Consider the following 27,934-nt stretch of genomic DNA (forward strand, 5'->3'; position numbering starts at 1 on the left):
AATCTATTCTTATTTATCAACTCTTTTTTCCTCTTCTCCTACTTCTCCTCAAGACTTTCTTCTAAGCACTTCCCCATGCATCACAGCTCCAATAACTTGGCCCTTTGTTCCCCTTGGCTTTGATGGTCTTCCTTCAAATTCTAGCAGAAGCACTGAGATGTCATAGGATCTGATCTTATTTAGGGTGTTCAACATTTTTCTTAGGGGGGTTATATGCTTAGAAGTTTCAACAAGACCTATGCTTAGAAGTTTCAACAAGACCATCATCTCCCTATACCCAGGAGAAATCATCCCCATGATGTATCCCATTTTAGATCTACCCGTTTATGCACCACTCCTTATAAAATCATAGCAAAGTGTTTGGCTAATTGTCTAAAATTCATTTTGAGATCTTTCATTAGTTAAACCCAAGTGTTTTTGTTACAGGTCGAGCCATTTCTGATAACATCTATATTGCTCATGAGTATCTTCACTTCTTCAAGAAGTCAAGTGCCACTCCTGGTTATATGGCCCTTAAACTTGATCTATGTAAAGCCTATGATAAATTAGAGTGGTCATTTATTGATAGTACTCTTTTGACTAGTGAATCAATTGGGTTATGCAATGCATCACCACTGCAAAATATCAAATCATGATCGATGGAACCCTTTCTAAAAATCTCTCCCCCCATAGAGGCATTAGGCAGGGTTGCCTCTTGTGCCCCTATATTTTCATCTATACCAAGAAACGTTATCTCAAAGACTCACTTCTAACCTTGATATTCTTAGACTTCCTGGTATTAGAATTTCCTAAGTGGGGCCTAAGCTTAATCATTTATTTTCTACAGATGATTGTATATTTGTATGTTGTTCTATCCTGCTTCCATTCCTAATGCATCACATATAAATATTCTTTTACAAGAGTATGAATTGGCCTCAGGGCTTCATATCAATCATGATAAATCTGTTGTTTTATTTAGCCCCAGGACCCCCCCCCCCCCATAACCTTAAAAGTGACATTGTCTCCACCTTTGATATCAAGGAAGTCCAATGCTTTAACAAAGCTTTATTGGCCAAACAGAGTTGGAGACTCATAACCAATCCTGATTCCCTATGGGGCCAAATTATGCATGTGAAATATGTCAAGGATACACCTTTTTTGGATTGTAGAGCACCTTCCTATTTCTCTTGGGGTTGGAAGAGCATTCTTATGGGTAGGATGTTCTTCAAGAGGGGCTAATTAGACAGGTGGGGAATGGGGCCTTGATCAACATATACAAGGACCATTGGTTTCCCTCTTTACCTTTTAAATGTATTAGTAGCCCCCCTCTAAACCATAATCCAATTTGGGTTCATGATTTAATTAATTGGCAATATTCTTCATGGGATCGATATTCCTTTAATTCAATCACATTTTCACCTATAGAAGTGGAGGGTATTCTAAATATTATTTTATTTCATGTAGATTCAGTTGATAGATGGATTTGGTTTAGGAGTAATATTGTAATTTTCTATTAAATCTACTTATCACCAATGCATTGCAATGGCAAATGCTCATGGTAACACTGCTTCATCTTCATTAGTGTCTACATATTGAAAACTTATTTGGCATATCCCCACCCTCCTAAAAATGAAACATTTTTTTTGGGAAATTTCACATGAGGCGCTATTGCAGGAAGGAAATCTCTTTCTTCTCGAAATTTAGCTTTAGCTCCATTGTGTTTGCTTTGTGGATGTATTATTTAATGTGTTACGCCTTATTCTTCTATCCCCATGCTAAACAATGTTGGGAATTATCACCTTTACAGTTTGACACTAGTGAATTTAGAGGGGAACATTTTCAAGATTGGTTAGACTTTATCAATACAAAATTCAAAGGTTTTGGGGATATGAACAGGGTGAATCAAATTTGGAGTGCATTTTTATGGAGTATATGGAATACTAGGAATTCAGCCATTTTCGGTGGTGTTGAGACTTCGGTGCATCTCACAATGACACATTTCTTATTTCTTATTGCAGAGATTTACAATCTTACTAATGGACCTCATTTGCTTATAGGGACCCCTTTTTTTTTGCCACTACACATTTGGAGGATGTGGAGTACTTCCAAGTCTTTATAGATGGCTTGTGGGATAGCACTCTTAGAAAGGGAGGCTTTGGTTGTCTTCTGTGGAACCATCTTGGCAATTTTATTTCAGCACAATGCAATGATGGTAGGGGAGATTCTGCTTCATTTTTGGAGCCACTTGCTAGGGATGGAGTACTTCTGGCTAGATCATTGGGTGTAAATAATTTTCAAGTTAGTTTGGATTATTTACCTACAATTCTAGCCCTTCAAAGTTTTACATCCTCTCTAGATTGGATGTGCAACAACTTAATTTTCTATATTTTAAAGAGTTCTGTAGATTTTGGTTTTGTAATTTTTCATTTTCTAATAAGTCGGACAATGCTTTCGCTGATTTCTTAGCAAAGGGAGCTCGTCAATTTTCCCTTTCTAGATCATGGTGGACTATTACAACTTTGTTAATGGTAGATACCTCATTGATGTCTTCCAGGTTTCTTGGCTTGAACTCTTTTATCTAATAAAGTTTACAGTTCATGGCCAAAAAAAAAGAAATCATGGGTTGGCATTCAATGGCCAAATCAAGGAAGCCCTTTTGGTTTTTAGCAAATGAAGAGTGAGACATTACACCAGACACTTATCTCCTTCATAGCAGTTTTCTGTGTGTGCAGCTTCATGGGATCAGCGGAGAAAGTTATCCACTAATTCAATGCTTGATTTTCACAGAATCAAGCCATATTTAGATAACTATGCCTATACCTGGGGAAAAAAAAAGTCTTTTATTGTGCAAGTGCACTTTTATACCAAATAGAAAATTGTAATTAAAGGCATGATTTTAAATTGAGAAAGTCTTCAATAGTTTTTTAGTTTTTTCTTTTCTTTTCTAAGCCACTTATTTGGTATGTAAGTGCATTGTTGTGCACAACAGATGATGTTTTTCCATGCTGTATGGTAGATTGTCTTGGCCATGTATCAGGTTTATTAGCTCAGATTCTAATAAAATTAAACCTTTTTTTTTTTTTTGGATAATCAGACCATATTATTATGGGGCCCCCTTAGTTGGTGGAAATGGAGAAAGAGGTAAGAAGGTAGGGAGTTTTCTGATAGAATTCGTTAAATGGACATCACGTCTTTCAAGTATTTAGGCAGTGTATGTAAAAAAGATGGCTGAGGAAGTTATGAGAACTATGTGAAGAAGGAGATCTAAATAGTCCCCAAGATTAATTTGATGAGGTAGATGGTGTTGTTCATAGATTAGTTGAATGGCACAGATCATGTCAAAAGACTGATGGGACCTATTGATGCGCAAAGACATGGCTAGGGAGATAAAGAAAGATACATATACAGTAGGAATGAAAAAGGGTTTGTGTTTCATGCTGAAGAAGAGAAAAAAGAAGTTGTAACTGGGTACCACAGTGAAAAATTGGTTCTGGCTTTTGGGCATCTTTGCACAACTTGGTCAATCAATGGTCACATATTCAAGAGCTGAATCTTCTAGTTTTGGTTTCCCTAATTGATCAAAGAAATAGGGAAAGGGCAACTATCCTAATCTTGGTTACGTATTACAAGAAAGAATTTCTCGTAGTATTTATTAACTGTTTCTCAATGGTCAAGTTCATTCAATTCTAGTCAACTGAATATGATTATTTAAACCATCAACAATGTAAGTATGGGTCAAATGGTGGGGAGCTATCTGGCTGATGCTATGACATTCTCTTACATTAAATCTTCAAACATGTATTCAAATCCTAGTAAAGGATTCATGGTGAAAAGTTAGAGGAAATGGAACTCCCCATTCATGAATTTATAGCCAGGAGAAATATGTGTTGTAAATAATAATAGAAATTTTCACTTGAAGGTTTGTGAATAAATTACCTCTTGAAATCTTGCTTCTTCATCCCTAACTCCATCAAAATGTGCATCATGGTAAAGACGATCTTTTTCACAGTTTTAAGTTTTAACAACAGGAGTAGTCATTTGGGAGAAAAGAAATGACTCTCTATGTGTATGTTGTAATTATTGAAATTTACACAAAAGAACAAAACAACAATGATCTCTGCTGTAGTGTGATACTTATTAATAAGGGTCTTACTATTCCATTAAAAAATATAAATCATATAAATTTTCAAGTAAAATTCATCTCCAATGGAAATGTTGTTCTTAAATCATCTTTTTTTCTCTCTGAGAATTTAATTCAAGGATTGGCATAACCACATTTTTTACGGTTGTTGAAACTTTCACGTTACACTTAAAATTTTCACAATCACAATGATGGAAGTTTTACAAACAAATTAGCATATAAGATACTAATTGATAGGAAATTTGGTAACATGCACAATGGCTAGCATATAAGTGATTTTCAATTTCCAACTTTTAATTAAATATTTCCTCATATTTAGTTTATATTTTGAGTTTTATTTAATCACATCTTTCCTTTATTCAATGATGTCTTTTATAAAAAAAAAATCATATATTTCCATTATTTGGTAGTTTCTTTGTAGAAAATAAAATGGATTTAAAGTCAGTTTTTTTCCCTATAGTTAATTAAGGGTAGTACTATAACTTGACAAAAGGGTAAATAAGTAAATAGATAATTTCAAGGTTATTTTTGAAATTTTGAGAAAATATATAGATGCCACATCATTAGTAAACTAACGGAGCTTAACGGTAGAGGGCATTAGTAATTGTAAACAAATTTAAATATTGGATTAATAATTTTAAAAAGTACATAGAATAAAATAGTAATAAAACAAAGTACAAGAGGACAACAGTTTTTATCCCTTAAATAAATTAACTTACAAATAAATGAAGAGAGACACGGAACAAACCGAATCTCCTTAAGACAATTAGTTCTTGCCTATGATGCTTGGCAATTGACAAACTTCACCTCCCAAGATACAACTCTTTGAACCAATTTGAATAGCACTCCGACAAATTGGACTAAATTAAACATGATAGAATTCACCACACTTAGAAACTAAATAAAATAATTGATTTCGAGACTTTAACTAAAGAAAACTAAAAATCAGAATTTTGAGGAGAAGAAATGCCAACTCCAAAAGTCATTCTACTTCCCACAAATCTCTCATCCTATTTATAAGGGATGAAAAAACACATATAAACCATTGTGAACATTTGAAACAGTATGCCTCTTTGAGACAATATGTCCTATGATCTGGAAGCGCACTTGAATCAATGTATCATTTGAAACATGTCTATTCCAATCAACGTATCCATTGAAGAAGAGGCATATTGAATCAGTGCGATTATTTGATCTAAAAATTAATTTATAACTGTTAATATTTTTCTAAATCAAACCATTGATACAACAATCTCCCACATTTAAAAACAATGACTAGAAGAAACCTAAATGTGGTGATAGCACAACAATGCATCAAAATAGTTAACTTTCGCTTTAAACCTTCTTTAGTGACAACCTATGGGACTCACTTAACTAGTCGATAGATTGTGCTTGAATCGTCAATTGTTTATGTAAGCCTAAACAATAGATCTCACATAGAGTTCTCCCAATTCTATACTTGTTCTCGGTTGTGTTCATTTTTTCGGCCCTGAACTTCTCGGGATTCATTAGAGAGCAACTGCTTCACGATATCTAGATTTTCCATTATACATCACATTTTGCGGCCTTACAATTGCAACTTGATTATCACAATGTATGCGAAATGCAGGCATTGATTTTTGCCAAAGTAAAATAATTTCTAAAGAATGTCGAAGCCACTCTACTTCTTCACTAGCTTTCTCTAAAATGATGAATCAGAATATCCTCTAGAAATAGATATTTTTTTGGGATTAGAACCCAATATATATAGATCTCAAATGGATCAACCCATTCACCATATTCAACTAGCTAAGTGGAGCAACTCATTTAACTATCCATATCCCATAATGGGCTTGAAACAGTATTATTTCTTCTTTCCTTCTCATTATCTTGATTCTCAAAATCACATCAACTTCACCCATGTCTTTAGTATCAAACTTAGACTTTAGAAATGTCTTAGCTGATTTCACATGTCAAGACTTAATCCTCATTGTTAGCACATCATTCACATAAATGCCCCTATTAAGATAAAATAATGTATAGATATACCTATCAGTATCATTAATATGAAACTCATTTGATAACAAAACATTATCAAATTTTCTTTGCTACTGTTTAGGGCTTGTTTATGTCCATATAGGCGTTAATTATATTTCATTGTTTCCTTTGCCTTGTGGCTTTGGATCTGGATTTGTTTATAAGGCCAAACACTAAGTAAGGGTTTATACAAATGATTCATAAGAATCTTACCTCTAGATGTTTTTACATATTATAGCTTTGTGATTTCTAAAGTGTATAGTTCAATCATTGATCTTGAACTTACATATTTAAACCAATCAATGTCACACTCTCTTTCCCAAGAGTAAATGATACAAAACTCTTAATATACAAAAGTATGTTTTCTCAATCTAAACCCCATAATTTGGGTTTGCTATATTTGAAATAAATGTTAAAATACCAATCATATGTATTACAGGTAGCCCATAATATATCATACATATTTACTTATGCAATATAGCAAACATGGCATTAACATATATTAATAACTCTAGGCACCCATGTAACCTTTTTATCTATCAGTAGAAAGAGTATTCAAGCTAGATAACCATTACGATTGTGATCGATGTCTGATTACATATACCCAACTTCAAAACATATTGTTTTTGTTTCATGTTAAGATATAAATATTCTTTCCTTTTTTTTCCGATAGAAAGTATTTTCACTGAATGATGGGACAAAGCCCAGGGAATACAAATAACACCTCATGCAACCATGGGGAGGAAAGGGGTCACTTAGTCCGAGATAAAACAGTGAGAGTCTTCTTGGCTAGGGAGTGGGCAAGCCCATTATATGCCCTAGATTTAAAAGAGAAAACACACTTTTCAAACTCCTCCATAAGTATCCCAACATCAAACCGGATACTCGTAATTGAACTTGGAGGGGAGAAGACAAGTCATTAAGGACGTTGATTAAATTTTCACAATTTGATACAATAGATATATCCCGAAAACCTCAAGGTGTCTTTCTATAAGCACTAAAACTGCAAGTATAATATCATACAACTTATCTCAATCAACTACATACATAGTTTAGAAGTGAAGCAAAAATAATATAAATTAAACGAAATAATATCATGAGAGCAGAAAAATTAGAGGAGGAACAGTAAAAGAAAGTTGTTTTGGTCCACCACTGTGAATATGCTTCCTCTCAAAACTAAAAATTTGAATTTCAATAAATATTGAAATGAAAACAACACCAGAGAAATGTTTGTCGAATCCAAACTCAAGATATAAAAATGTTTACACATAAAAAATCTAACAAAATTGATAATTAAAAATACATGCACCATACAATTTTGTTAGCCGTTCATGGAGCTTCTTAACAACAAATGTGTCCAAAAAAACTCTTAGTCGTCACCATAATGTCTAATAAATCAATGGATGAGGAAATCCTTTAGGCAATCAAATTTAGAAGGTTCTTACTATGCTTGCAAAATTCAATAAGTATTTTAACAATTGCTAACATTCACTCATTTGCAATCTTTCTATGTTCACTGGCATGACCACTCATTCTTTGATCATTGATACTAGCACCATCTACAATGAGTAATGTATCCTTCCAATAAGTTAAAAAAATATCAAGAATAGTCTCCACAAGATTTAGTGATATGTGGCACATACGTGATGGAATATTATTCCCAAGTCTTGCACTTCTACCAAAACCTGCATCACCAACAAATTATGGTCTCATTAGTGGTCATATTAACATTTGGAACATCCATAGGATCATCACCCCTAATAATGTCCTCACTAACATTTTGAACATTGAAAAAATGAGCATCCAAAAAGTATCAAATGTTCCCGCCTTCTGTCACCACATTTAAGTTTCTTCGGGTCATTTTTTTAGATGTGGGGGAGTGTTGCATCAATGGTTTGATTTAAAAAAATTATTATTATTATAAATTAATTTTTTGATCAAATAGTCGCAATGATTCAATGTCTCTTCTTTAATGGGTACGTTGATTGGAATAGACATGTTGTTTCAAATTAATACATTAATTCAAATATCTTTCCTCTCATAGAACATTGTTTCAAAGAGACATATTACTTCAAATGGACACATGGGTTCATTTGTATCTTTTCATCCCTTTATAAATAGAATGAGAGACTTGTGGGAAGTAGAGTCACTTTTGAAGTTGGTATTTTTTTCTCCTCAATTATTTTCTTTAGTTTGAAGAGTTCTATTAAAGTTCGATTGAGTCCAATTCATCAGAGTACTACTCAAATTGGTTCGAAGAGTTGTATCTTGGGAAGCGAAGTTCATCAATCTGCTAAGTACTGTAGGCAAAAACTAATCGTCTTAAGGAGATTCAGTTTATTCCAAACGTCTCTTCATTTCTTTGCAAGTTAATTTATTTTAATTTTGAATTTTGTATTTTTATTAAGTGCAAATTTCTATTAATATTTACAACAAGAGGATAGATTTAATGTGGCATATACTTGGTCATAATGATAGAGACTTCAGTTAGGTGACAAGCCTTTCAGATGAGTGACAGAGACAAGAGGGTTTGTGTGGAATTTAGATGATAAGGAGATAAAAGCAATCACTGGGAACCAGAGTAAAAGAAAAAACTGGCAGTATGGTTTTTGAGTTTACTGATAAGGAATTGCAAGTAAACATTCTGATGAGGATTTAGTGTTTGAATGGTAATGCAATTAACTATATCTTAGCAAGAGAGAGTTTCATAATTTTTGGAGTAAGTTTTGGTGGTTGGAGGAATAGAAGAAGGGTGGAGTTAGCATTCAAATGTTGAACCTGGCTTTTCATCACTCATGCAACTAGCCTTCTCCAGTATTTGTGTTTTTTGCTCGCTGAAGAGAAAAGTCTCTTCATTCCTCATATCAATGGCCGAGATCAAAATCTCGAAGGTGGCCGAAAGTGTTTTGCTTGACAGTCCTGCCCATTAAATGTGCAGGACTGAAGCAAGGTCCATAAAAAAGCCTTCCTTACATTCTTACATCTGAAGTGCTCAGCTATACATTCGGTTATGCAGGACTCCCACATATAAAAGCAACAGCTTAGCGAGCAAGGTCCAGCACAGCATAGATTACCTTATGAATTGGATCATTTGTATCAACTTCTGGGACAAATTTCTTCTGGTGGCTCAGGCACAAATGTTTCTGACAATAAAAAATTACAGGGCTCAAAATAATGCTTCTGAAATAATTTCTGGAGAAAATGAAAGCATTGATCTTTGATGTTGCCATAGCTTCTCTGCTTTTGAATTTAACACATGGGGCTTAATAGGTGACTGTAAAATCTGGAAGATGATGAGGGATTAGGAGAAGAGAGGCTTTTAACCAGTGGAATTAGAGACTGGACAACATCAGTCATTAGAGGTCGATAATCAGCTTCTGGTTGCACACAGACAGCAGCAATTGCAGCTACCTAAATCATGAACGTGATAAAAAGTTAGAAACTGAATATATTTGTCATTGCAGTATTGACAGTTCTTGAACCAATTTTAACCTGAATCAGTTCTTTCTTTGAATACTGTCCTTGTAGAGCTGGATCAACCATTTGAATGACTTTCTCCCCGTTGGTCAACCTTGGAAGAGCCTATGTACAGCAATTGGACACATATGTTAGCTCAACATCACTGGCTTGAAAGCATAAGAGAAGGTAAGTTGAGCAATTGGAGAGGTAAGTAGAAATTTGAGCTCTTATGGAAAACTATTTTGTTCTCTGAACCAGTGGGCACTCGCCTTCATGCCCTGATTAATAATTAAAATGAACATGATCAAGTAGGGATCAAGTTAAGGACCAACAAATTGGGGAGACTTTCATGGATTCAATCTTGGGATAGAGATATATATTGTTGGTGGCTTGCTATGTAGAGAGCCCAAACCTGAACCTTTACTGTACCAAAGGCATTGGTATAGCTTCATACCACTGCTTTGACCTTGATGAATGCAAAAGGAATTATGAATCAGGGAGGCAGTGTTACAGGTTTCTGTTACTAACCCAGGTGACAAGGAAATGTTCCCCAGGAGGCCGATTTGTATCAACTGGGGCACGGCCTGTTAGAAGCTCGAGGAGAACCACCCCATAACTATACACATCTGATTTTGTTGTTAGCTTACCCATTGAAGCATACCTACATTGTCCAAAAGAAAATATAGTTTGATGATCAAGAGCATGACAATATCTAATCAACTTAGGAGAGCAAGTGGGAATAGAGAGCCTAGCAGCAGCAACAGAGTTTAAACCAGTTAGTTGATGTGGCAGCTAACAAGTAGACCACAGCAAGCAAGCAACAAATCACTCACTCGGGTGCCATGTAGCCTGCAGCCCCCATTGTCATCGGTATCTGACCACTCATCTTGTCTAGACCCATCTTGGCTAGTCCAAAATTGGAAGCCCTGGCCCTGAAGTTACCATCCAACAAGACATTGCTGCATTTGAAATTCCGATGGATGATGGATGGCACTGCATACTCATGAAGGAACTCTAGAGCTCTTGCACAATCGAGAGCAATCCTCAATCGGGTCCCCCAATTCAATGGTTGATGTTGGCTTCCAGTTGGATGTACATGGCTTTTCAGACTACCATTGGGCATGAATTGGAAGATGAGAAGCCGGTGGTTCTGGTCTGCACAATAGCCAAGCAGCTCCACCAAGTAGGGAGAACGGCATCGGCTTAGTAAGTCCACCTGTGTGGTCAAGTACATGTTGTAAAAAAACCATCACATCAGTATCCCTTACAGAGTAATTCTACTATTCACAGCCATTTAGATCATCATATAAGTGTGGATTGATTGAAGAGGACCACAAAACAGAGGTGCTAAACCCAGACAGTCATGCAAATGGAACTCAAAAGATCTCTTCCCTTTGATCAAATTAATTTAGAACACTTGAAAAAGCTAAGAAAGAGACATTACCTCAGTCCTAAACCCTCGCTCTCCTCTTCTGGGTTCCTTGCGGAGCATTTTGATTGCTGCCACAGTTCCATCACTCAGTGTAGCTCTGTATACTACTCCATAAGCTCCACTGCCTATCACGTTGGCTTCTTTGAATCCTTCTGTGGCCACTTCAAGCTCTTTGTAGGTGAACACTTGAATCCCTCTCCCTTTGAGTTTCATTGAAGAATTCGCTCCTTGAAGGCAACCACGCTTTACCTCTGCTTTTCAATTTCAAATCAAAACCCCAAAAAGATTTAACAGGCATTGTTTTTCAAAGAACCCATCAAGATTTTTGGGCAGAATGTATAAAACCCAGATAATAGATAGCGAAATTACCAGGGCTAGCGATTAAGTCTAAGGAAGTACGAAGAGCGAACTGGGGAAGGTTCCTTTCGTTGTTATTGCAATTGTTGTTGTTGTTGCTGCTGCTGGTGGTTGTGGGATTGCCATGGGCAGTGCTTTTGCTGGACTTGAGCTTCCGAAGCAATGCAATGAGGAGAATCACAGCAAAAAGCAAGAGAAGTGAGACGATTACAGGAATGACTACAACGAGAGGGGTATCCCAGAAAGTGTGATTGTTTTGAGGATTTGGGGGCTGAGGATTTGAGCTCAGGTGATGATGAACAGTAAGACCTGGAGGAGGAGAAGCAACAATAGAACGAATCCCCATAAGCTCCAAAAATACAGGAAGAAAGATGAGATCAAGATAATGTAAAGTTGGATAAATAATTAAGACAAGAAGAGAAGAAGAAGAATGAATGAATGAATAGTGGAAAGTGGGTTCAAACTTCAAAGTAGAAGGAAATAAATGGTGGATTGCATAACCCCATTCTAAGGGTTTTATGAAAATGGTGGATTGATCCGTATGACCCCATACTAAGGGTTTTGTTCCTTTTCAGGGATCTCAAACCTTTCTGTAGTCTCACATAATTCCACACTTCTTCACATGCTCTCTCTTCTCTCTCCCTCTCTCTCCTAAATTATATGCTTGAGACCTTAGCATTACTCGTCCCTTCTTTTTGTTTTATGTAGAAGGGTTGTTTGAGACAAAAGAGATATTAGATTGAATAATGGAGGTTGGTTTCTCTTGAGATAACAGTGAAAGAGTGCTGATGTTATTGTCCGTTTTAAACATTCACACTTGAACAATGATCCATTCACGGACTTCATCCGTTAGAGGATCCCATTCCAATTAGAGTGTCCCCTTGAAACTGACCAATCATGATATCATATCTCCAATGTTGAAAAGATTCCCTTGAACCTAACTGATGAAGAACGAGAAGCTACACCCTCAAAAGAAAAAGAAAAGAATAAAAAAAATGAATGAGAAGAATATCCTTAAAAGAATTTAGGTTTAAAAAGTAAGGGGAGGACCTGTCATCAGATTCAAATTTATTGCCAGCAATAAAAACCAGAAAGGTGATAAAGTTGCATTGCATGGAGTAAATATGGAGACATGGACCATATCCCTTACATAGACATTTTGTTGTGTCAGCCTGGTCTCTGGCTTATCTCTCCCTTTCTTGGTGACTCAGAATCACCCTTCTCACAGCTCATTGGTCTTGACAACACATGCATTATGGTAGGTGATTACAGATAACAGGAAATACAGAGAGAGAGAGAGAGAGAAATAAAAAAAAAACAGAGAAGACGATCAGATGACTGTGGTCCTCCCAACCTTCCCTGGCCTCTCTGTGGTGGAACCTTTGTTTTACCCTTCTTGTTTACTCACTCTATTTATTCCAAAACAGTGTTGCCTTCTCTACTTGTTGGAAGCATTATGTCTTGAACTCAATTCTTTTTTTTTCTTTTTTTTTTTTTTGGTAAGAATGTCTAGAACTCAATTCCAATGTACTACAAAAATTTCACAAACAGAACTCACGGATTCTGTACAGTGCAAATATCCACAGCTTGGCTTTTCTTTCTCTACAATAATTAATTGTCCATCTGGGTACCCACACCAGCTATTTCCCTGTACAATTACTTCCAAGTGAACAACTGGGCAACCTTCAAAATTCAATGGTCTACAGTTGCAACGTCACGCTAAGGCAACTAAGTGATAGGAAATAAGAGAAATAAGACAATGACAACCTCCCAAGTCTTTTTCTCCTTTACACATACACTACCCCATGGCACTGTATTGATTATGTGACGAGCTCGGTATCAAAGGCTTCTGCATAAGTAATGTCTGAAAGAAGACAATTTTTCCTCGCAATTTTACTCCAATAATTTTTGCTAAAAAACTGTTTAAACACCTTGCTCTCAGGTTACAACCAGAGGATTACTTGCCATTGTGCCAAGACCCACATGGCAAAGTAGGCAATTCGACTGCCATAAAGTGTCTTTTTTCCCCTTTCTAATAGATCTATCTCCTGCAAGGCAAAAAGAATTTTACAATGACTGCAGGCATCAAAGCTTTGGTTGGTGGATAAGGACCACTAACCAGATATGGACATGGTGGTATATAAGTTTTCACCAATTGGATTTGGTGACCTTTGGAGGCTTTTAGATCGAGCTATCAAACGACCAACAGTTCTCAAAGGTAGCGCGAATACTAACAAGGCTGTCCAATACAAGAAGCTGTTAATATTTAGAGTTCAGCAAATCAACATGTAACCCATACAGATAGAACCTACCATGTGGTCAGTTAATTCTACCCGGACACCTTTGATGTGGGGCGTTTAGTTACACACCATCTAGTGCTGCTTCAGCCACTAAGCACTGCAAACTAGGTGCAGTAACAGTCAGAATATCCTAGCACCTAATTGGAAAGCAGGAAGGCTGTTGTGATTTCAAGTTCAGAGTTGGTATAGCCAGGTTTCTAGTAATACCAATTACACACCAATTCAAAAGCCGAGATGAGTTTGTTTATCATCCCGGTTCTAATCCAAATCAACCAGGAAATACCAGTTCTGGATCGTTCGTCGCTACCATAGGGACTACAATTGCTCAGGAGAAATAATACGCAAATAATTAGCCATAGATCTGATGCCAAAGGCTTCCACACAAGTAGAGTCCAGAAAGGCAATTTTCCTATGCAATTATTTTTTTTGCTCGGAGGCTGTTTTGAAGCTATCTTTAATATAAAATAAAATTCCAAATTATTACCAACCCCACTTCCCCCAATTCTCTTCTCCCCTGGCTTTTTCTTCTCCCCAATGGCATCTCTATATTTTGCCTCCTAGAATCTCGCTAGAAAAGACCACCACAAACACAACTTACTAATGCTGCAAAAAATGAATCCAACACAATTCTAATTTAGTGAATTTATTTGTATTAATTTTCTATTCTTTAGGCACTCATGGGACCTCCCACGAGAAAAATATACATCAAGAAGATCAATCTCGGGAAGAGAGACCTGTCGCCAACTTGTAGGTTCACGAAAATTTTTCTCACCAAGTTTCATATCTCTGAAAAATGAAGCTTCAACGAAACATCAAATTCTGAATGAAGGAACAAAAACCAGAAACAGGAGATATGGTAAAAACACCCAAGAAAAGGTGTTCAGTAACAAATCAGCGCTGCTCCCCGCTTCCATCAATTGCCAGATTGACCCCAGCCCTGTCAAAACACCATTAGGACATCCAATTAGCAATCTGCAAAGCAAGAACAATCTTCAAACTTTAAAACTCACCTAGACGCAATGACAACTATGTTAATGACACATCTTACCCTGCCCATGTTCCATCTGGACTCGGCCAGGTTTGCACATGGCAGCTACCAATGTGCAGGGTCAAATTCATACCTAATTTACTGTAAAAGCAAGTCCATAGGCTTGATCTCCACCCCCAACTGATTGCTTATTCACATGTTTTACATAAGTAATATTTTCTTATCAATTTTACATTCTTGCTTATTTAGAAAAGAAAAAAATCAATTGATAGTTGTCTCAACTCAAACATCCAAAAAATCAAATCATGGTACATGATATTTTTGCAAAACAGGGAGGTTAAGGATAATATTATGTTATCTAAGAAGTGGGGACATGAAATTTACCCTATAGGTTTAGTTAGTCTAATTATGTAAACTCCTCCCAACTTAAGTTAAAAGGGCAGAGTTTCTGTGTTTTATTTCAGTTAAACCACAATTATGGAGAATCAATTTGGTTTTATGCCAGGAAGATCTACAATGAAAATTATTTATCTCATTAAGAGACTCATAGAAAGGTATAGAGAGTGTAAGAAAAACATTCATATGGTTTTTATTGATCAAGAAAAAGCTTAAGATTGAGTGATGTATGACACCCCACCCATCTCAAGAAAAAAGTCCCACAGCCCAAAAGAAGAACTAGGCTTGTTGCCCAGCACAAAGAAGCATAAATCGATACCAGAGGTAGTTTGATAATTTTTGGTAGCCCTACTCAAGCCCAGCTGAGCCTATTGATAATTAGGAGCTTGTTAGAAATCCAACTGCTTTTAAATTGTTATATTTGAGTCAGTCTAGGTCGAGATAAGTAGGAGTCCTATTTAAAATAGAAGTCTGATTTAAGATAAAAAGTCCTATTTGAATTTGTGTTTGAGTAGACAACCTATTCTTGTAAGTTGTAACAAAACACAGTTTCGAGAATACAACTATTGACAAGTTTGTTGCAGCATGTCCAGGCATCGTGTAGAGCTTTTAGGGTTTCAGATGGAAGGAGTTTCCTTTGGCAGAGCTGTTGGTCTGCCTCCACTCACCCATTGTCCACCCCTAGCTTTCTAAAACTAGTAAGTAACAATCCATATCACTCCCCCCCCCCCCCCCCAAAAAAAAAATTACTATTGAGAAGTTTGTTGCAGCAAGTTCAGGTGTTGTGTAGAGCTTTTAGGGTTTCAGATGGACAGAATTTCCTTTGGCAGAGCTGCTGTTGTGCCTCTGCTCCCCTATCCTCCATCCCAGGCTTTATAAAACTAGTAAAGTAACAATCCATATCACTCCTATCCCCCCCCCCCCCAATAGCACCCTGCTGTTTTTCCCCCTTCCCTATCCCACTCGGTCATCCCTGTTCTTCCCTAAAATCCCCTAACTCATATTCCCCAAACCCTCCCACAGAATTCCCTTCCTTCTAGATCCAACCACCACCACCACCACCCCCCCCCCCCCCCTCCTCCTTGCCATTAACACTTGATCCCCGTCCCTGTCCTATTTACCTTCTAAAACCTAAATCCCCAAAACCCTAAACCTAAAGTTGAAAACAGTAAGATTCAGACAAGCTATTTTAAATCCTAGACTGTAACCCTTACTTCAGGCCCTATACACCCATCCAAGAGACCCAAAATCCCCAAAACAGCCTTGAATCCATTAGCGGCAGGGTTTGTAAACCCTAACTTGACCGCGTTCATCAAGAGATCTTGGTTTGTTGGTCCTCATCCCTTTGAGGCAACATCAGAGTGGTATGAAAGCAATGGATGAATCAGCAGTAGCCAGTGCTTTGGAGAACACGCAGAAAACCCTTGCAGATGTTTCAGCACAAGTACAAGATTTGCAGCCAAGATGGTTCAACAACCTTGCAAAAAAGAAGAGTTGCCTCCTCCACCTCTACAGGTGAAACCCCCAAATAGTTGTTCCCACTAGTGGAGAAACTACCAGGAATCATCAGAACAGGGAAGATGCTAATGAAGGTGCCTATAAATGTGTTCTTAACGGTGGTTAAAAAAGGGGTTCACATCCTATGCAGCCCCGAATTCAGCAGCTATCTAACGGCATTCACCTTGTTCATCTGTGTTGCCAGCCGACACGGCGACATATCACCCGGCAACATTTGGAGGGGTGTTGATGAAAAATCAACCCCCAGTTTCAAGGGATATTTGGGATCATTTTAGTCTAAATTTTATTGTGTAGCCTAGGTTGAGGCTAATAAACACACTGGGAGCATTATTTTGACCTAAAACATCACCTAAACTAATGTTTCTGATCGACACGTGCTTGGTTGTATGCAGGCAAAACTGGATGTCTGGAAAACTCGCAAATTCATATGAAATCTCGCTTGATCGATACAAACAATACAATAGTCGGTGATAACAAAGTAAGATGTACTTGTAAACATCGAAGATCAAAGCAAAATAGGGTTAAAATGCAAGAAACATGAGAGAGAAGTGACATTGGCAACATATTAGCGACATTGGCGATATATCGGCAACTTTTTGTCAACCTCATGTCGGAGGGGGGTGTCGTGTCGCCCCACTCCGACAAGGCGAGATATCACTGACACTTCGAACCATGCTTATGAATGCCATGTGTCCCCCTTATTTCCAACCGTAAGATCTTTGAAACCTCTGATTAGATTTTAAACCGGCTTAACTAATGCTGGTTCATCATAACTCAAATCATACCAAAGCTTACACAAATTTTTACTTTCCATTGCCACATCTCTAATCTTTCTCTCAACGTCAGCACCGTCACCATCATCGCCAGAATTCATTTCTGTAGCTGGAATATGAGTTTTGGTATCCAGAGCTTCTGATCAACATAGCCGAAGAGATATCTGCTTTCAAGCATAGAGAAGATCTCATAGCTGAGCTTGCATGTCGATACTCGGATCTTGCATTGGAATCCATTTCTAACTAATCTAAATGGATATCGACCGCTGCTAACCTGATATTTCCTCTAGTTCTACTTCCTTTTAGATGGGAAGTACTTTCCATGCTTTCAATGGCAGATGATGCTGTCGCTTCTGGACACAAATCAAAGTTGCTCTTATGGATTATACAGGTTTTAAAAAAAAAAATAAATTAAAAAAAAAAACACCAACTATTTGTCTGAAGGAATCAACAGGTTTTACTTATATGTGTGTCTTCCTTAAAGAATCTATGCAGATTTCTTCCACAAATTTCTGCAGATCCTCCAAAAATCTATCTGTCAGATTTATGTTCAATCTAAGAATTCCCCACCTAGTGCCTACAACTAAGATATCAGAATGAATTCAAGCAAAAATGCAAATACTTCATTTCTAGATTCAAGAATTAAGAATTCATGATCACAGCTTCAATCTCCAACAATTCCTTCTCTGATTGACACCTGTTTTACCTCTCCTCCGGTTCTGTTTTCAAAAACTGATCCATGACTCGTCCCACAAACGAACAGAAATCTTTCCAGCTTATGCGAGCATCTCTCTTTTCCTTTCTTGTTCCTTCCAATGGAGTAGTCCAAGAAGGAAGGGAAGGTTTAAAGTTAGTTAAACAAATAAAAGAAACAAAAGGGCAAGGACAGACGAAAAACACACAAGAATTATATAGTTCATCGCCCATCGGAAGGAATGGAAAGCTAAAGGTTTGGAGATTGGTTTAATGCTTGGTCTGATCTGAGTTATGATGAACCACGAATGGTGAAGTCGGTTTAGAATTTGATCAGAAGTTCCAAATATCTAACGGTTGAAAAAAAGGGGACAGTGACATTCATAAGTTGAATGTCAATGGATAGCTGCTGAATTCAGAGCTGCAGAGGATGTGAACCTGTTACAGAGAAGAACAAGAGAATGGTCAAACCAGGGAATCCAAGCATGACAACCCTATGTCTGATAGGCATGAAGGTGATGACAACCCCCCCCCCCCAAAGGAAGACCCAATCATACACCACTCACATTGGAACAACATATCAGATCCTATTTCAATGGAGGATAGGACCAAAGGAGAGGTGGAGATCATCACAAGGTCAAGCTCGAGCTCAAAGAGTCCAATGGTTCTGTTGATCCTCAGGTATTCTATGATTGGAGAGCTGCCCTAGATGACAATTTAGATTGGTATGACTTGTCAAAAGATATAAAGATGAGGTTGGCTTGAACTAAATTAGTAGGTGCTCCCTGAGAGTTGTGGAACACAACTGAAAGGGAACTGTAATATGAAGGCAGAGAACTTACAACATGGAACCAGATCAGAAGAGATTGACAGGAAGGTACCTACCCAAGCACTTATAAGAGCAGTTCCATACCCTGAAGCAAGGTAACATGTCTGTTGTTGATTATATCCAATAGTTTGATTCCCTAGCATCTAGAACAGGGACTAGGGAAAACAAACTTCAGAGTATGACCTGGTTCGAGCTTGGCTTAAAATATGAGTTCCAGATGGTACTAGGTGAGACAAATGTACATGACAATAGGGACTTATTTGATAAGACCTTATGAGCTGAAACCTTTCTGTCCCAGAGGAGATACAACAATCAAGATCTTGACCATCCACCAACCTCTACAGCCTTCACACTAGGCACCACCTCCACAATTCCCCCACAAGGTGTTTATCCTCCTAGGGCAGACTACAACGGAAGAGGCCCCACCAACAGTCCCAATCCTGGAGAATTTTATTACTGCCATAAGATGGGCCACTTTGCTATAGAGTGCCCTCAAAGAAGGGGAGTTGCTTTCCTTAATGCCAACCAAAAATATCTTGAAGATCAAGTCATTTGCCCCACTAGAAGCAGATCCATAAGACTTCTATGAGGAACAGCACTTGGACCAAAATCCTCACGTGAATGTAATGTCCAAACTTTTGTAGCTGAAGCGAAGGGAGAAGACTAGAGGAGGAGATACGTTTTCTACACCAAACTTAAGACAGGTGAACATCAAGCCCAAGTAATAGTGGATGGTGGCAATAATGTCAATGTGGTACCGACAGTTTTGTCAAAAAAGCTGGTCTCAAGACTGAAAAACATCCTCAGCCCTAGAAAGTATCCCTCCTCAATAGTGTCAACCTAGAGGTTTCTTTGAGATGTCTACTACCCATCAACTTACACTCATACTCCAAAGAGATCAGAGGCGATGATGTTCTCATGAGGTCATTAAATATCATTCTCAAGAGGCCCTGGTTGTATGATAATGATGTCTTTTTTTGGTAAAGTATGATAATGATTTCACCATCATGGGTAGGGAATAAATGTAAAATTGACCACAAAGATCAGAAAATTGTACCCCTACCCCTAAATCTGCTAGAAGAAATCTTGAGCAGGCATGCCCTGAAGACAAATCAAAGAAGTTCAAGCACCAACCAACAGCTCTTGGTTGTTCCACCTAAGAAATTTGAAGGAGACTCAAAGCAAATATTGTGGCTGCCTCAATTCAAGCCCCCCATTGAGACTCAATTGAGGAAGTTCTCAATGACATGCACAAGATTACTCATAAAGGGGCAAGCTACCATTTCTTTCTTGTTAAGTGGAAGGACAAGCCTAGGAGTGAGAACACAAGGATCTATGCTATTCTTTCAAGAGAATTGATCCGAATATGCATGAGAAGTAAATGCCATTCAACCATTCGTTGGAGATGAATGTTTTTGAGAAGGGAAGAGGCTTATGTAGGTCACCTCACCCACCCTAGGAAGAGTCCTAAGGCTCGAAAGAAAAACTAGGCTTGCTGCCCAGCAGCCTTAGAAGCATAAATCAATAACAGAGGTATTTTGGTAATTTCAGCAGTCCTACTAGAGCCCAGCTGGGCCAAATTGTAATTAGGAGTTTGTTAGCCGTCCAAATTTGTTTTTAAATTGTTATTTGAGTCAGTCTACGTCATAGTTGTCAAGGCGTCGCCTCGACGTCTGGGCTCCTTCGGAGCACCTCAAATTGGCGTCGCCTTATTTTTAGGCAATAAGGCGTCCGCTTTTTTTTTTCTTTTTTAAATCACGAGAAAGATGCCTAATTGAAGGCATATATTGAAATACTTATTAGATTCCGATTGTAAAGTATCTATTGTTTGAACCTATATGTATATGTATAATGACACTACATGTGATCAAATGTTAAAATAAAAATAAAAACAAATAAAATCAAAAGAGAATAATTTCTTGACTCAAGTCTCACACTCTCACTCTCACTCTAATCCCTAATCTCTTTCTCTCTTCCTCTCTTCTTCTCTTCCATTCCCACGACGACACTCCGGCAAGCAGTGGCCAACGACAAACAACTTCTTCTCTTCCTTTCTTCTCGCGACTTTTTATTTAGGACCTATTATGTGTGGTTTGTAGTATGTTAGATGACTTGAGGTAGTCTGATATTAGTTTTCTTATTATATAAGATATGATAGATTTAGAGTGAATGAGATGTACACTAAAAATTTCACTTAAAACACCTCAAAAGTGCCTTGGAGGGCGCCTCGTCGACTCATCGCCTCAATTAGCCTAAACCGCCTTGCATCGCCTCATCACCGTGACAACTATGGTCTACGTTGAGATAAGTAGAAGCCCTATTTAACGTAGAAGTCCCATTTGAATTCTATTTTTTTGTTAAATACTATTAGGAATCATTAATAAAAGGCTATAAATAGACAGCCTGCAGTTGTAATATAACACAGGTTTTAAAATACAATTATTGAGAAGTTTGTTGCAGTAAGTTCAGGTTAGGCTCCAAGTAGAGCTTTTAGGGTTTCAGATAGAAGGAATTTCCTCTGGCAGAGCAGCTGGTCTGTCTCCACTCCCCAATCCTCCATCCCAGGCTTTCTAAAACTGGTAAGTAACAATCCATATCATCCTCTCACTCCCCCCACCCCCAACCCAAAAAAAAAAAAAAAAAATTAACATCCTGCTGTTTCCCCCTTCCCTATCCCATTCGGCCACCCTCTTCTCCCCGAAACCCCAAAACTCCTCTCTCTCAAACCCTACCATCAGAATTTCCCTTCCTTCTAGATCCACAACCCCTCCCCCCGGGGCGGCCCAAAAAACTCCCACTAATATTTGATCCCAGTCACTGCTTTATTGACCTTCTAAAAGCCCTAACACCTTGAAACCCCTAAATTTCCAAAACCCTAAATCTGAAATTGAGAACAGTAAGATTCAGGTTTAGTAATTTTAAACCCTGGACCTGCAACCCTAACTTCAAGCCCTATAAATCCATCCAAGAGACCCCAAAGCCCTTAAATAGCTTTGAATCCATTAGCTGTACAGTTTGAAAACACAAATTTGACCGCTGTTCATCAAGGGATATTGGTTTGTGGGTCCTCATCCCTTCAAGGCTACATCATAGAATCCCTAGATCATTAATTTGGCAAGTAACAGAGAAAAGAAAATGTTGAAAATAAATATGTGGACATGGATAAAGATATGTATGATGGTTCAATGACACATCTACGAATTGTGGGGGGACAAGGTGATGAATTCCCAATTACTCTTGGGCACACCAAGAATTAGCTTTAAGCCCATATTCATTTGCACTTATAATGGATGATTTAACCAAATATGTACAAGATGAGATCCCCCTTGGGGTATGCTTTATGCTAATGATCTTGTTTTGGTAGATGAGATACAAGTAAGGACTAATACCAAGTTAGAATCATGGAGAGCAACTTCGAAATCAAATGGCTTTAAACTAAGTAGAACAAAGCCAAAATATCTAGCATGTAACTTTGGTCGTGATCAAACGGATAATGATGTGGTAACACCTAATAAGAAGGAGATTCGACAAACAATAATTTTAGGTACCTTGGCTGATAAGTAAAAAAGGTGATATAGAAGATGATATTTACCAAATAATTAAAATGGGGTGGATGACATGGAGAGGTGCATTTGGAGTCTTGTGGAGTGTTGTGTGTTCCACGTTTTCCTTTAAAGGTGAAATGAAAATTCTAAAGGACCGTTAAGACCAACTATAGTGTATGGTGCAAAGTGTTGGGTTGTTAAGAAACAATATATAGATGAACTCAATGCAGCAGAAATAAGGATGATAAGATGGATGATTGGCAAAACTAGGAAAGATAATATTAGAGCTGGTCTAGGAGTAGCTCAGATAAATGATAAGTTACGAGAAAGTTAATCAAGGTGGCAGGCCACATACAACGGAGGCCCTTAAATACCCCTACACGAAGAAGTGATTTAATGCAGATTGAAGGAGTTAGAAGAACTATCAGCAAACATTGAACAACCCTAAGAGTAGTAGTGAGAAAGGATATGCATAACTTGGGCCTTGTATCTAGTATGGCCTCAAAACTAGAGCTAATTGGAAGGAAAGGATACATGTAATCAACCCAACACATGCATAAAGGAGTAAACCTGATGTGGGAGAGTTGTTAGAAAGGCACTGTTTGATTAGGAGAGGAAGAAGTGAGGGATGTTTTTGCAGCTGTCTAGGTTTTCAGGCAAGGAAGTCTTGCTGGGGAGAGTAGAATATTCTTACGTGTGGGAGTTGAGGGTTTTGTAGGGTTTTGTAGGGTTTTGTAGGGTTTTTGCTAATTACTTCTGGAGGTATTTTACTTTTAGTGTACGAAGCTTAAGGTCCGTAATGGTTGCTTGTTATTAATGAAGAAGCCTTCTCGTAAATCTATTCAGTTCTAAGGCATTTGGTTATTGCTGTAGCTGTGGATTGGGTACTTGTGTGTGTGTGATTGCGGCAGGCTATCTGGGGTCTTAGCACTCAACATGGGACTTATTTTCATCAAGTGTCTCATTTAAAGGTCCTGAACATAAAATTCATGATCAGGCAATGCCATTGTCAATCATGGAACTAAATCTCGACTTCACACTGAATGAGACAGGTTGAAGAGGGAGTTAAGAAAATGCAAAGCTTCTATCTGTTTCAAACATTTTCAATCCTGCTTTACCCATATTTTGATAATATCACAAGTTTTGACTTGAACATCTACATAAATTCACTTATTCCCATCAAAACTTCAGGGAAACCTGGTTGTTGATTAGGACAGCCATTATTTATAAACCAAAACCGCACTTATTTATTTCAAAAATCATTCAAGTAAATGTTCTTATATTTAAGCAAAATGTCATTCAAGTAAATCATTAACTCAAGATCTTATTCATAAACAAGCAGATAAACCATGTTCTAATCCAATAAAAACAGTTCAAAATCATATTCCAAATAGATAAGATAACCAACAAACTCCCCACCCAACAACACCCCCCCCCCAAAAAAAAAATTATTATTCAGGAATGAAAAGAAGATTTAGGTGGCAGTGCAATTTTCAACTTTTAAATCCTGAATTCTCCCTCAATCTAAAATTTGCTAAACCTTAATATGAATTTATGATAAAACAAATTTGAAACAAGCAAGCAACAATAAACCACTTTACTTGCTACCCTTTTATTTCAGAGGGATACCCTTTGAAAATTTTGAAATGAGAGTTCATCAAAGAAGTTGGTGATGAAATACTTCAAGAAGCCAGTTATGTATTCTGTTAGGTACCTGAATGAGGTTACTTAACAAGGTGGAATAACTCAAGAAGAAAAACGAGACTTTGAATAAAAGTTGAATAAGAAACAATATAACACCAGCAGAGGTGATTCCACGCTACCCAAGAGCAAAGCCCACATAAACTCCAATGCCAAACATGCTCTCACTCTTCCCCCCTATTTATAGCAATATGTCCACAATATAATACGAACACCCAATCGAATAGGACCTCAAAAGTAACCCGAATGAAAACCTTCAATCTAACCTAAAAAGAACCCGAAACAAAGGACCTCAAATCGCCAACGCTCCATAGAATAGGGATACCCCCCGAGTGTAGACGTGTTACAGGGACCACAAACCCCCCAACGCACCTGTCCCAAGGTGAAAATCGAAAACCCGGGGGTTAATGGAGGGGCAAGGGGGTCTGGGGGCGCGGTGGTTGTTAGGCCTAAGTTGAGACGAAACACTCCGAGAGGCCCAAATAACACAATCTTTGGCCATAGGGATTGACCAAACCCGAGCGAGGAACGAACCAACCCCAAAACCCTAAACCCATCGCTTCTCCGTTCCGGGCAACGAACCGGGGCACGACACCCAAACCCATCGAATCGACTGGATTCAACGGACTCAAACACACTGCCAACCACCGTGGTGCCAAAGCGAGAGATTCTATCGCCCACCGAACCCACAGGCCCCGGAAGTCCCCAACCGGCCGGCCCGTAGACCCAACAACGCACACTCAGATGTTCGAGGCACCAGCCGGTCTCGAATTTGATGTGCAGAAGAGCACCAATCAACCATTCCCCCCGGAAAGACGACAAGCATCCACCCGGGATCGTGAACCGAACCATGGGACCCGAATGAGGTTACAACAAGGTGAATAACTCAAGAAAAAAACGAGACTGAATAAAATTGAATAAGAAAAACCCAGAGGACCACCACCCAAGACAAAGCCTCCAAACCCAGCTCAAAACAGCCCACCCCCCCCTATTAAGCAATTATTCCTACAATATTAATTACGAACACCCAATTCGAATAGGACCTTCAAAAGTAACCGAATGATATTACTCTCAATCTAACCTAAAAAGTAACGAATACAATAGGACTCTTCAAACGCATCGTTCCTCCATAGAATTTAGGGAATTACTTTCCCTGTCGAGTGTAGACTTGTGTTACTAGGGACCTATCATATTCTCCAAACTACAACCGTGAATACCTTTTCAGCTTGAAGGCTTTAACAGAAATATTACAATCAAGTAAATAATCCTTGTTTTTTAGAAAATATACATAAAAAAGATATTATAGGTTTTAGCATTATCTATGTCTATATACCAAAATGATGTAGCTTGAGAGAAAAGTTTTAAAAAAGAATAAGTTAAAAACCAAATTAGCAACATTGCCGAAGGTCAAAGTGTAGTGATAAAATCATTAAAGGAAATGGAAATTTCGCCATAACATTCTTATAACTAACAAAATAAATAGCAAACATTTTAAATGGAAATTGTGAAAGAAAAGAGTTTTCATCAAAATATATAAGATATAGTAGAAAAAGAAACCCTTTAGATAAAAAGAATTCTGAAAAGTATCATCGCCATATTTGCAATAATGAAGGCCACTATGCAACTTAGTGTCCGACAAAAAGACCAAGTGCAAGAAAAATGAATAATCTTTTAAGGAAGCGCCAGTGTCAGAAATTTTATTCAAAGACGAAATCTGTAATGTAGATGATATTTTTTATGAAGTTGAATCTGAATCTGAATCAGAAAATTCAAATGACAGTGAAGATGGGAAAATTTCCATGCTTCATGAAGATTATTATCAAGGGAGAAGAAATTTTTCGATTTCTAAAATTCAATTAAAATTTTATGAGCAAAAAAAGAACAAAAATATAAAGTATTTATAACAGAAAGAGATTGATGCCCATTCATGTAGCCCCTGCACCAACAGGAGACCAATGAGAGTGTGCAAAAAGGTGTCAACATGGTTGGAATTTAGATTTCACAGGAACGACGATAATTTCATGCACTTCTCTATCTAAACAATAGGACCCACTGACCATCCATAACCATAATTAGATGAATTCAGCTCATAGGAAAAATATCAAATAATTAATTTGGTAGAGGACATTGACTCAAGAACAAATTTGTTAGAAGCTACATTGCAAAGTTCGGGCCTAGACTAACTGAGAAGCAATGGAAGCAAAGAAACCAGTGACTTCATTAGATTCAATAAAAATCCAACCTAATGACTCACTGGGGGATGGCTGAACTAACTTAAAACTGCTGTGTCCAATTTTAAAATTGAAACCTTTTGCAAAGTTAGAATCTTTATAAATTTACTGACAACAAAGTCACTAAATTAACCGAAAATGGAACAGCAGAGTGAATCAACTAGATGATCATCCCACACCAACCAGTTGAAGGGCAAAACATTAGATTCACCACAAGATCAGTCAATTGGAAAAATTATGAAAACTGCGAAGTTCCTACCTATCAGCTTGTCTCTTCGAACTAAAAAGAAAACTGTTCCATGTGAATCCACTTCCTAAAATAGGGTACGAGCATAAAAAAATGAGGAGTAATGCAAACAATCATAAGTAGAAAAAAACCCTAACTATAAAACAAATAGTCCAATCTCAGGTAGTAGATCAAATGCTCGACAAGCATACATTAAATCCAGACTTCTTTGTGAGTTCTTCTCTGACTCGATAATCAAAGAACAAAACGGAAACATACAAAGAAACAAGAAAAAATAAATTAATAATTAAATCAGGGGAAATGAATGAATGAAGCAGAGATCACAGTAGGTGGAAAATTTGAAATGAATGAAAGGCGTTGTTACAGCCAATTTACAAAGGGAAACTCACTTCTTGTTCCTCCGACCACGCTTGGGACCCCAAGCCTCCAGCTTAGCGATGGGGCAGCCGCACCTGGATCGAAACAGAAGAACCGCCCGTCCGTTAGGTGGTGCCATCTTTTTGAGTTCGGACCTTAGACAATCATAATCAGGATTCGTCTCAGAGCCACCTTTACAAGGCAGATTATCAATTTCCTTAGAAGAAGATTTCAAGCAATCCTCTGTCTGCAACTGAAGGTCGAACTCCATAGCATTCTTCATACCCTTACAACCAGGATTATCGCATTTTCTCGACCTGTAACTGCAACAGATCTCAATAGAAACAACAGCGACGGTGAAGAACACAAGAAACCCTAGAATGTAGGGAAAAGGGGATTCACGAAAAGCAGCGGAATGGGAGACGAGAAGAGAAGGAAGGATTTGGGAAAGGGAACGGAAGATGTAGGAGAAGTATGAGGTGACAAGGAATGTGCATGAAAAGAGAACAAGGATAAGAATGAGAATATCGAGAGTTGCAGAAGGAGAATGCTTGCAGAGAAGGGCATTGGAGGAGGAGCTATGACTGTTCGAAGAGGAAGAATTTCTCTTGTTGGATTTCTGAGAAAGTGACGAAGAAGAAGAAGAAGAAGAAATTGAGGGCATGGCGATGACGGAAGAGAGAGAGTGGAGCATGTTAGGTGTTCTGGTTTGAAGAATCGAAGGAGACCGAAACGGAAACCGATTGCCCTTCGCTTCTGTCGATTACAAACTTTAGACTTGTGGGCAAGTGCCAGGTGGCGGCTTGTTGTCTGTTAAGACTTAAAAACCTGTGCACAGTTATAGAATTTACGAAAGTTGCCATTGTTTTACCTTCGCTGCCTCACAGGTCGCACGAGCTGAGGAAGATTCTGTACTTTTCTTCGTGGTAGATTTTCATGGCTTCCGTAGATCCATTGTCTTCGTGAGGTTCG

At 37.9% G+C, this 27,934-nt stretch overlaps 2 protein-coding genes across 3 annotated transcripts; both read right to left on the bottom strand.

Annotated features, from left to right (window-relative positions):
- Positions 1-8,628: 8,628 nt before the first annotated feature.
- LOC149019063 (Protein kinase superfamily protein) lies at positions 8,629-12,025 on the bottom strand. 2 transcript variants are annotated; one of them, XM_089153151.1, is made up of 6 exons: positions 11,397-12,025; positions 11,040-11,281; positions 10,429-10,811; positions 10,124-10,256; positions 9,629-9,718; positions 8,629-9,547 (listed from the first exon to the last, which is right to left on the bottom strand). In XM_089153151.1, the coding sequence occupies exons 1-6, from the start codon at positions 11,728-11,730 to the stop codon at positions 9,386-9,388; spliced, it is 1,344 nt and encodes a 447-aa protein (XP_089009277.1). In that variant the 5' UTR covers positions 11,731-12,025; the 3' UTR covers positions 8,629-9,385. The 2 variants fall into 2 exon arrangements, with proteins under 2 accessions (XP_089009277.1, XP_089009276.1); XM_089153150.1 differs by having other exon boundaries at positions 8,630-9,547; positions 11,040-11,278; positions 11,397-11,874.
- A 2,183-nt stretch (positions 12,026-14,208) lies between these two features.
- On the bottom strand, positions 14,209-27,721 carry LOC149019064 (Ribosomal protein L34e superfamily protein). Its single transcript, XM_089153152.1, has 2 exons — positions 26,995-27,721; positions 14,209-14,621 (listed from the first exon to the last, which is right to left on the bottom strand). Exons 1-2 carry the CDS (start codon positions 27,654-27,656, stop codon positions 14,576-14,578), a joined length of 708 nt encoding a protein of 235 aa, XP_089009278.1. The 5' UTR covers positions 27,657-27,721; the 3' UTR covers positions 14,209-14,575.
- Between the last annotated feature and the right edge of the window lie 213 nt (positions 27,722-27,934).

The sequence above is a fragment of the Hakea prostrata genome, chromosome 4 (assembly GCF_041222555.1).
Source record: "Hakea prostrata isolate BN-2017 chromosome 4, UWA_Hpros_2, whole genome shotgun sequence".
NCBI lineage: Eukaryota > Viridiplantae > Streptophyta > Magnoliopsida > Proteales > Proteaceae > Hakea > Hakea prostrata.